Source organism: Solanum lycopersicum, chromosome 7 (genome assembly GCF_036512215.1).
Source record: "Solanum lycopersicum chromosome 7, SLM_r2.1".
In the NCBI taxonomy this organism is placed as follows: Eukaryota; Viridiplantae; Streptophyta; class Magnoliopsida; order Solanales; family Solanaceae; genus Solanum; species Solanum lycopersicum.
Window position 1 is genome coordinate 59,361,967 of NC_090806.1, and position 10,966 is coordinate 59,372,932.

General features: G+C 29.2%; 1 protein-coding gene and 1 non-coding gene across 2 annotated transcripts; both read left to right on the forward strand.

Moving 5' to 3' along the window:
• Positions 1-4,793: 4,793 nt before the first annotated feature.
• Positions 4,794-7,315, forward strand: GAME17 (UDP-glucosyltransferase). The gene has a single exon (XM_004243589.5). The coding sequence runs from the start codon at positions 5,760-5,762 to the stop codon at positions 7,128-7,130; it is 1,371 nt and encodes a 456-aa protein (XP_004243637.2). The 5' UTR covers positions 4,794-5,759; the 3' UTR covers positions 7,131-7,315.
• LOC112939989 (U6 spliceosomal RNA) lies at positions 7,272-7,375 on the forward strand. The gene has a single exon (XR_003247600.1). It is a non-coding gene; the product is annotated as a U6 spliceosomal RNA (small nuclear RNA).
• Positions 7,376-10,966: the final 3,591 nt, after the last annotated feature.

The following is a 10,966-nucleotide window of genomic DNA, read 5'->3' on the forward strand; positions in this document are numbered from 1 at the left end:
TACGAAATACAAGATTTTTGAAGAAAAAAATAACTGGAGAAGGAAAAAAATATACGAGTACAAATATGTTTCTTAAATGACTATATAGATACATTTAGACTACCTATTGGAATGAATACAAACTAATAAAAAACTATAATGAATATAAATAGAATATATTGTGGAATAAATATAATTTTAAAAAGGTAAAAATCTGGAGAAAAAAAAGAACTAAGTTTAGATTTTACTTGAAAATGTAACTGATGAGAAAATTAAGTGATCCTTACATTTTTCTGAAATATTCTCTCCCTTGATTTTCTCCCTTTTGTTATTAAATAATTATATTCTTTAAATAAAAATAAATAATAAAAACATAAATAAGATACATAACAAACTAAAATTTGACATTTCTACTAAATATTAAAAGTGTTGCTAATGAACCCTCTTAAATGTTAAAATATTGACATTTTGAAAAATTTTCCTTCAATTATTTAGTGTGGAATGAATTTTGATACTTCTCATCATTTGCTTAAATTATCTAAATAAATTGAAAGGTTCTTTTTTCTCGAAATGAAATCCTGTGTTTTGGAATAACAAACATAACAATTATATTATACCATTTTATAATTACAATTTATTATTTGCGTTCTATAGTCAAATTATGTTTGCTATGAAATATTTGATTTGCATAAATAGCGGCGAATTGTATGAAAATTGCAACGATATATGTGAAATATGTGTTTGTATATGTATATGATCTTTGTGTTAGGCTAGAGTGGCGAACGAGATTGGGAGGGAAAGGAGAGAAGCGAGTAAGAGAGTTGACAGAGGTGAATTGAATATATATATATATATATATATATGTTAGATAATTGTATATATATAAATACTATGTGTATTTATCAATGATTGTGTTTGTATAGTGAAAATTGTGTATTATAGCAAACTATTAATTCAAAATAAGTGTTATAGCTACAGTTTAATTTAATTCTAATTCGCAACAAGCTTCTTGCCATTCGCCTCTCTCCCCTCTCTCTTTAATTTCGCTCGCCTCTCTCCTCTTTTTCAACCATCTATCACTTGCATCTTTCACTAATTTGTGTTTGTGTTTGCATAAAGTGAGAGACTGTATATATAAATGTCAATACATATCTCTCTGTCCAATATACAAATAATTACATAAATACAAATCTTTCCCTATTCAGTTCTCTTTCGCCTTTTCATTTCCCTCGCTTTATACAAATATAAATTATACAAAATAAAATGTATAATTTGTGTTTGTATAAAGAGAAAGAGAAATTTTATATACAAAAATAAATATTTTAACTCGATACGTTGTAAAGAAATTTAAATTTTATGTAGATATATACACGAGTAAATTTTAGGTTTAGCAAACATAAAAATCATATTTGTATAATTGCGCTCCATTTGTATAAATCGATGGCAGACTCTAAATTCAATTTTGTGTGTCTGTATATCTGCATAAAATTTGTATCTGTATACACTTGAATCGAAATAAAATTTGTATATCAAAATATATACATCTCTGTCGCATTATACAACACAAATTATACATTGTAATTTGTATAAGTTGTGTTTGTATGAAGCGAGAAAGAGAGAAAGGCAAAGAGAACTGGCAACGGAAAGATCTATATTTGTTTAATTATTAGGGTATATGATGAAAATGTATGTATATATATTTGTATATACAGTTTTCTCTGCTTTATACAAACACAAACACATTTTATACATTTGTGCTTGTACAAAGTGAGAGAGCCGAGGGAGACTGGCGAGCAAGAAATCTGGGGAGATAGGCGAATGACAATTGTTTGCTACGAGTTACAATTAAATCAAATTGTGGTTATAACATTTGACTTGAATTAATAATTTGCTATTTTATACAGTTTTCCCAATATATTATCCATCTTTTTTGTTTCTTACTCGGCGTCTGGAGCACACATTGAAGCTCCGACTAAACGCTTCCAACAAGATTTTCTCCTAACCCCAGAGCTCGAACATGAGACTTATGATTAAGGGTGAAACACTCCCACGTGTACACCGCAATTTATATTGATGATACATTATTCGTTAATTTCATGATGAGACAATATAAAAATTACAAAGATAAAATATTAAAGAATTGCACCAGTATTACACTCTTGTATATTAATAAGATGTATATCGACATCGCTAAAATATTATATATTTTTAAAAGAAAAAGATGTATATAACTCGAAATGTTGAAAATTGAATACTCCTAATCTATGTCCTTAAAACTAAATTTAAATGATGGGAACTCAACTTTGTATTACTATATATATACTCTGACCATACAAATTTAATGGGTCTTCTCATTTAGAGTTTTGATTCAAGTGTACTACAAATGTTATGTGAAGAGTTAAGGAGTTGTTAAGTGCCTGAAATAATATGAGCATACTGACAAATTTCATAGGGCATAGTGTTTCATAAAGAGGTTGAATTAATTCTGAATGAAATTAGTAAATGAACATAATAACTAATTTTGCTTATATGTATATTGAAGCGGTGATGCTTTAGGTAAGACCTCAAGGATTGATCTTACAAGTATTCATGAAATCAAGATTACGAACGTGTTAGAGCAAATATTGACACATGAAATTTTGGTTCAAATATTTTAGGGATCGTTTAGTTCGAAGCAAGTTATTTTAGGATAAGTTATTTTGAGATTAACTATTCTGAAATAACTTATCCTATTATATAAATGAGATAATTTATTTTATCACTATGATATAATTGAATAATATGACATCAAACGGTTATATCTTCCTTATACGAGTTTAAAATTAACAAATTCGATGACGTTGTAAAGAAGGTTTCAACATCTTTCATTTGATATGTTATAGGCCAACTCATCATATACCAAAAATTATGATTATTTAAAATTGACCAAAAACTCTTATTTTAAGCTTAATTAGCAAAATTTCAAATTTTGCTATTGCTATTTCTAATTTAGTTCTTTCAGAAAAATAAAAATCTTCTTAGGTCCTCTTTAATAAAAATCTTTTAGGACCATAAAAAAAAATAATGGGGCTCATTTTTCAAAATATAGCTGTCGAACATAAATAATGGAGCTTTGATTTAACGTACAGCATACATAGATCTGCCAACATAGAAAGATTTTCCTAGTATAAAATTTTACATATTTTAATAAAATATTTAATTTTAATTTTAATTTTTTCATTTCATCTTTTATAAGATATTTTCAATTTTTTTTGTTTGTTTGTATTTAGTCAAATATCTTCCCGTGATTGAGAAGTATTCAATTTACATGAAACAGACTCTAATGAATTCTCATTTCAAGGAGTGGACCAGAGTTCAGAATTGACAAAAATAAAGTTAATGCCACCCCTTGTTGGACAAATCACGTATACTACAAAATTATTTCATTTTCCTTGTTTATTTTTGATTTTATATTTAATTCTTTTTTACTTTTATCATTTTTAACAAATAATAATATTTTTTCCTTATTACGTTCTCAATTTATTTATAAAATTAATGTTTTTGAAAAAGTAAAACCTTGTTAATCAGTAAATTGATTTTGAAATATTATCAATTAAAAGAGATAAAATTGTAAATTCACTATGTCAATTATTATTTTTTTGAAAAAAGTTTTGAAATATGTTAAATTTTTAACCAAAATTATTATAACAATTCCAAACTTTGAATATAATTTTTTAAGATGTATTCAAGTAAAAAAAATGAAGAACTAAATAGGGTATGAAATATCAAATAATAGAAGTAAATTTAATTTTTTGGTTAAATTTATTGTGGATAAATCAAACTAGTATTACTTTTTCTGTTCATTATTTTAAGGAATTGTATTTGTTATATATTATATATAAAATCACGACTTACCCCTTTATAGCAATCCCACTAAAGTGGTTTGTTTCTTTGGTGCACTATACGTGTATATGATTTTATGGCATATCACCTGAGGGTCTTGGAGTTGTGTGATAACATACTGCATTGGTCATTACGATGAATATGTTATTGGATTATAATGTGATGAATAATTATGTTTCAAAGTTATATGAAGCAAAGCTTTACTCATGGTCTCTTATCTTATTTATATGATCGTGAGAGGTTATGGGGCTCCACATGATCATTGCACTTATAGGTTGAGGATGAGATTATTGATAAGTGTTTTTTATGTTATGTTTATATGATCTTTTGATTATGAAATGTTCACATGACTTTATGATAATATGTCTTCGCTTATGATCATGCTTTATGTTAATGGAATCCTTAACTAGTATATGTTCTATGGTATGTGCATTGAAAAGGGAGAAAGCACCAACTCTTTTAAAGTCCAATTATATATATATATTTATATATATGAAATAAACATTTTAACTTCTTTTAAGTTAAAAATAATAACTATCTATTTTTTAAAAAAAAATAAAAATAAAAATCACACAACACATCCATTTGCGTCAAAGGAAAAGGTATGTAAAATTAAAAAAACAAGTAAATGTGAAAAGAGAAAATGTAAGGTAGTTCTCTAAAATTTCTAAAAGATAATTTAATTATGGGGGTGTTTTATCATATTAATACGAAATTTTAAAAAATAAATATCATCATACACTAATGACTGCATGACACGTGATAATTAATTTAAAATATAATTATATTTATCTTAAATTTTGCTTTATCCTTTTCTTTTTTATTTTTTCTCTTACTTTTTGACTAATTTTCAATTTTTTCTTTAATTTTAAATTTACCTTCCCACTTCACCCATCTCCCACGTCAGAACTGACCCGCTCCCCTCATTTTATTTCTTTTTTTCTTCAACTCCCATACTGCATATAGGTGTCACTCTCTCTACATGTGAACAAACCACACAAGACGCAACATGAATTTAACTCCTTTTCATTATTTATTCTTTTCATTTTTCAAGTATATATTTGGATGAAAATCATATCTTATAATTAAAAATTTATTTATTATTTTAAATCATCACACATGACTTCTATTTAATTAATAAAAAGATATGTATTCACTCAACACATCCATTCGCCCCCCACACCCCACTCCCAGCACCTATTTAACATACAGTACACCCATTATGCGCACGTGAAAAGGTAGTAAATTCTTCTTCTTCTTCTATATAATAAAAAATAAAAACTAAATTTTTAAAATTTTATTTGTGTCATATAAATTGAAACAGTGAAAATAATGTATATTATTAGTGACAATAATTAATGATAAACGACATTTGATTGAATTTTAAATTTCACACGTGATACATAGATTGAGATTATTATTTGACAATTAAAATTTAAATTAACAAATTACAATAACTGACAACTAAATTTTTATTTTTATTAAAAGTTTGATTGAATTTCAAAATTTCATGTGTCGAATAAATTGAGATAGAAATAGTTATATATATATATGTATATCAATTGAAAACTATTTTAGAAGTATTATAAATCATAATGATTAATATATAATTTAAAGTAGTTAAAATTTAACATGATTCAAAATACATAAATTAATGGACTTATTTATGATATTTTCTTCTCAACACATTGAAGTATATATTTGGAAAAATGATGAATCTAAATTTTAGGCTGTCTGTTTAAATTATTATTTTCATATGCAAACATTAAAAATACGGTTGTTGGTATTCGGTAGTTGTTACTTCATATCTATATATCCTTGTTTAGAGTAACACTCCAATAAGTCTTCAAAAAAAAAAAAAAAAATACTAATAGTTATACTCCACAACATCTTCACACATGGATAACAAAGATGATGTAGCTGTTGTGATAGCTCCATTACATCTTCAAAGCCATCTCCGACAACTTCTCCATTTTGCATGTAGAATTTCCTCCTATGGTCTACCGGTCTACTATCTCGGCTTAGCCGCCTCTAACCGTGAAGCTAGGCAACACTCGACTACCTTAAATCCTTGTGACATAGAGAAAATCCACTTCCATGACCTCCAAATTCCTAATGAAGATCCTCCTCCAGATATTCCCATGCATATTTGGCATGCTTCTATGCGAACACGTGAACCCATTGCTTCTTTCCTTGGAGATATCTCCTCAAAGGCAAGACGAATTGTTGTTGTTCATGATCTTTTAATGTCCTATAATGTTCAGGATATTTCTTCATATCCCAATGGAGAATCCTATGTATTTCATTGCCTACCTATTTTCGATATGTATTGTAGTCACTATGCCCCAGCTGCAGGATTCCCTATTCCACTTGAAGAAGCGCTTCTTAAAAGGCTACCTTCCAATGATGGATGTTACAACCCTGAGGATGTGGAGCACCATGCTAAGTATCTAAATCATTGCATGGGCAAGAATGCTGGTGATATCTTTAACACAAGTCAAGTAATTGATGGTACTGCTATTGTTGATTCCATGGCAAATCTTGCCACCATGCAAAACAAAAAGTTATGGGCATTAGGACCAATTCTCCTTACACAAGATCATGATAAGGTCCAAACCAAACACTTCTGTTTGGATTGGCTTAACAAACAGCCTCCTAAATCAGTTATTTATGTGTCTTTTGGAACATCTACTTCATTTTCAGCTGAACAAATCAAGGAGCTAGCAATTGGTTTAGAGCTAAGCAAACAAAAGTTCATATGGGTACTTAGAAATGCTGATGTAGGAGATCCTGTTAACAATAAATGCGAAGAGAATAGATCAGGAACACTTGAGTTGCCAGAAGGATTTGAAGAAAGGGTAAAAGGGGTTGGCTTAGTGGTGAGAGAATGGGCACCTCAACAAGAAATCTTCGCTCATCCGTCTACTGGTGGCTTCATGAGTCACTGTGGATGGACTTCTTGTTTAGAAAGCATTATTGAAGGTGTGCCAATAGCCGCTTGGCCTATCCAATTTGATCAACCAAAAAATGCTTTTTTAGTCGCGGAAGTGTTAAAAATAGGGCTCCATGTTAGGGAGTGGGAGCAGCGGAATGAGTTAGTGACTGCTTCCACCATTCAAAATACAGTTTGCAAATTAATGGCATCGGAAGAAGGTGATATGATTAGGAAAAGAGCACAAGAACTAAGGAAGGCTGTAAAGCGGTCCACGGAGGAAGGTGGTGTTTCTCGAATGGAGTTGGATTCTTTCATCGCGCATATCACAAGATAGAATGTTACTTGTTTAAGATTGATGAGTGTCCTCAATGTTCCTATTGTTATCAAGTATTTTGGTTGTGTTGTTGGTAATTTCCTAAATAAGATAAAGGTTGCTAGTCTTTTCTTGAATTCTACTTTCTAGTGTCTCTTTACGTCCCTTTGATGGGGACACCAATAAAATTGAAACCATTTAGAAAAGATCAGCGCGACTTTTGCGCAAGAATGTCACCCACAAATCAAGAAATGATCCAAATCTTTTTGAATTTGAAAGAAGATCTCATTATTTTTTCTTTTTAGTCCGTTTTAAAATTATTAATATCTTTTTATTTTTTTCATATTTTTGTAATTCCAACTTTCATCTGATACTTCTAACGTTTATGACGATTGGATATCCTATTTGGGTATATTATTAATCCTACCAGCCTGTCTCTCTTTTTAAAAAAAAAAAATTAATTATGACCATGGGGTCATTTTAATTTATATATAAAAAAACGATATTCTTACCATCTTTATATAGTTTAGTTTGCTATTCTTAGTTGTTAATCGCAAGCCACTTTTGCGGAGATATATAATGATTAAGGTGAGGTCTATATCTTAATCATTCAGATTTAGCTCATTAAGTAAGTTTATTTTTTTAGGTCTAAGTCTGAATCATTCAGATTCAGCCCATTAAGTTTATTTGTTTTATTTTTAAAAAAAAATCTTTTAATGGGTCTGAAGAGCTCTGAACGAATCCGACTCTGTAGGAGACTCTTAACAACATTTAGACTCATTTGATAAGATATCAAATAATAAACCATGGTTTCTCTGCTTTGGGCGTGCTATTTTATCTCATAACTAAAAATTTTCTTTTTTATTTCTGTCAATCAAACACACTATTTTTTTCCAACTAGTAAGTTTTCATAAATCCTGTCAAGTTTTTTTTATATTAATAATTTTCTTGTATTTATGTGGTGTGTTGTTTATCAAGATTTTTGAATGAAAAAATAGTACTCCAAGTCATGATTATTAAAACTTTCAAAACTTTCTTTTAATAAAAAGTTGATATTTTTTGTTGAAAGAAAATTTTTATGATATTTTAATAATATATAATGTTCAATTTCACTTTCACATTCAGATTTTGAAAACAAATGCATTAATTATTTAGTTCAGATTTAGATATCTCATATAAATATTCAGATGTATATTCAGATCAAAACACCTGGATCTTAATGCAAATCTTAATATTCAGGTGTGTATTCAGATTCATACCTCTTAATCTTAATGAAAACAAATAAAGCCAAAATTACCCCCAACCTTATCGATAATGACAAGAAACAACCACGTTGAAACTTGAAACCACTATTTTCTATAACATAGTAAGGGAAAAGAGTATTATATATCTCCCAATTTTATTATTTAGACATGATCTATTTCTCGTTATGTAAGTGATTTATATATATTTTTATCGTTATATAAATAACCTACATATACCTCTAGCGTTACAAAAGGAACTCACATATACATTTAATTCAACATAAGTGAAAAAATAATTTAAATTTATATTTTTAACTATTAGGTATTAAAAAAATCACGTAGGGTCCTTGTAGCAAAGTTTAAGGGATATTTTAATCTTTTATCATACATCAATCAATTGTTTTTTGACTTCATTGATTATCATCATTTGAATTTTTTTTCTTATTTTTTCATCAATTCTAAGTGTACAGAAATTTTTTTAAAAAAACTAATCTTTTTTATGATTATATTATAATTTACACTATTTCTCGGCTATATTGTACTTTAGTTTTTTAAAAAAAAAATTGGGTATCTATAATATATTTTACAAGAAAATTTGTGAAATCTAAATAAGTTTGACCATCAATATAATGAATTTAAATTAGTAGTTAAAACAAAAATATCAAAAAAAATGTGTGAGAAAGATCAAATATACCTCAAATGGATTATATTTTCTAAAAAAGAATGAACAAAAAAATTAGATTAAAATTTTATTACAGAAAAAGAGTATATGTGACACATTCATATAACATTAAGATATATATGAACCACTTTTTTTATAAAAAAAAAAAAAAAAACGTAAACCTACTCTAAATGACTATGCAGAGAGAGGACCCTTTACTCTTGTTGAAAAGTACATATTGAGAAAGGAGCATTTGAGTGAAACCACTTTTGCTATAATAAAGAAAAATACGTATAGAGATACGGAGCTTTCGAGAGATTGATTAAAGTCACCCATTCTAACACCTAAGTAGGAGAACTCTCATAACCTAATAGAGAAAAAAAAGTGAAAATTAAAGAAGACGGGCAACAAAATTAAGAAGATTAAATAATTAATTCTTTTTAAATACACTTTTTGTTAAACGTGTAAACTAATTTAATAACCCCAAGGATCTAGAGTAACAGGTACAAGAGCTACTATGAATAACGATGGACAATAATTAAATAAGACATAGCTCCCACCATGCGGAAGGAAGAGTCGAAGCTGCTGGAGAAATTCTTCGTCTTCACCTAATGAAATGTAACCAATCCCGCATTCAAACAATGTCAAAAAGACATAGCAAGAGTTGTATCAGTACAACCACACGTACTAGTAGGTATCTTCGGTCATCCCAAGTCCACCTCATAATACAATAAAGAATAATGGGAGCATCCATGTACCACTCGTTTCTCCACATTTGCCCCTTTTCTTACAACACCCTTAACTTGTAACAACACTCTAATTACTAACCACTTTCTTTCCTAACTACTAACGCTTTCAGTCCTGTTAAGTCATAGCCTAAGCACTGCTAACCACATAAGATAATCCCAACCACCGTTAACATCCTTTTCCTACCAATCAAGCTTGTCACATTCTTAAAGTATCGCCACCTTATCTACCCCATCCATAAGGTTTCCCCCTTGCCTCAGTCTCTAGACATTGGCACATTTCTCCTTCGAATACTTACCCCGACAAACGCCTCGACAAATCACTCTTTTTCGACAAGTACCCCTCATAAGATATTTACACATCACCCCACACTCACATATTTACCCATGTTTCAACCTACACTAGGTCATGCTAAGATAAGAACAAAATCAACACAAGTATAACAACATCATAATATCGAAATATTACATGTTTTTCTCTTCAACTTATCACAAGTAGTTAGTCATCTTACAGAACCCAAACTTAAACTGTTAGTGCAGCGGCGTGGTACCCGATCCAAGTTAGCTTGTTAAAACGTGACAAACTGATCACATAGTTGTGCCGAAACGTGACAATCTGATCCAGTATTTATGTCAGAATGTGATAATTCGATTCAAGTTAGCTTGCCGGAACGTGACAATCTGATCCCCAATCACACACCACAAACACAATTGCAAGTATATCATCAAGATCATACATTTACATCATGATTTCGTGGCTAAATTATTCATCTATCCAATTACCACAACGTGATCAATATTGCAACATTTCTATACATACAAGTATCATAATGAAACAAGAACATGCATACATCACACAAATCATGAAATCACCCCCATCACTTACTAAATTTTCTTCGAATTCCTTATCACACAAGAGACTATGTTCAGCCCTAGCTCTGCATTAGGTTTCGTCATTAGGGTTTTAAACTTAAAATTACCAAACATTCAACAAGTTACTTCAATAGGTTTGACCTAGCATAGATCGAATTTCATTCCCTTCTACAGGATACCCTTATTTAATGAAGGAATTCTACTCAAGAAAAATAATAAGAACACTATCAATCATCAATTCACTACATCAAGCACTAATCCCAAATACGTCATAAGTGTATAACTTTTTTCATGGAGTTTACTCGGTGCACGAAGGTCCATACATATCCCATA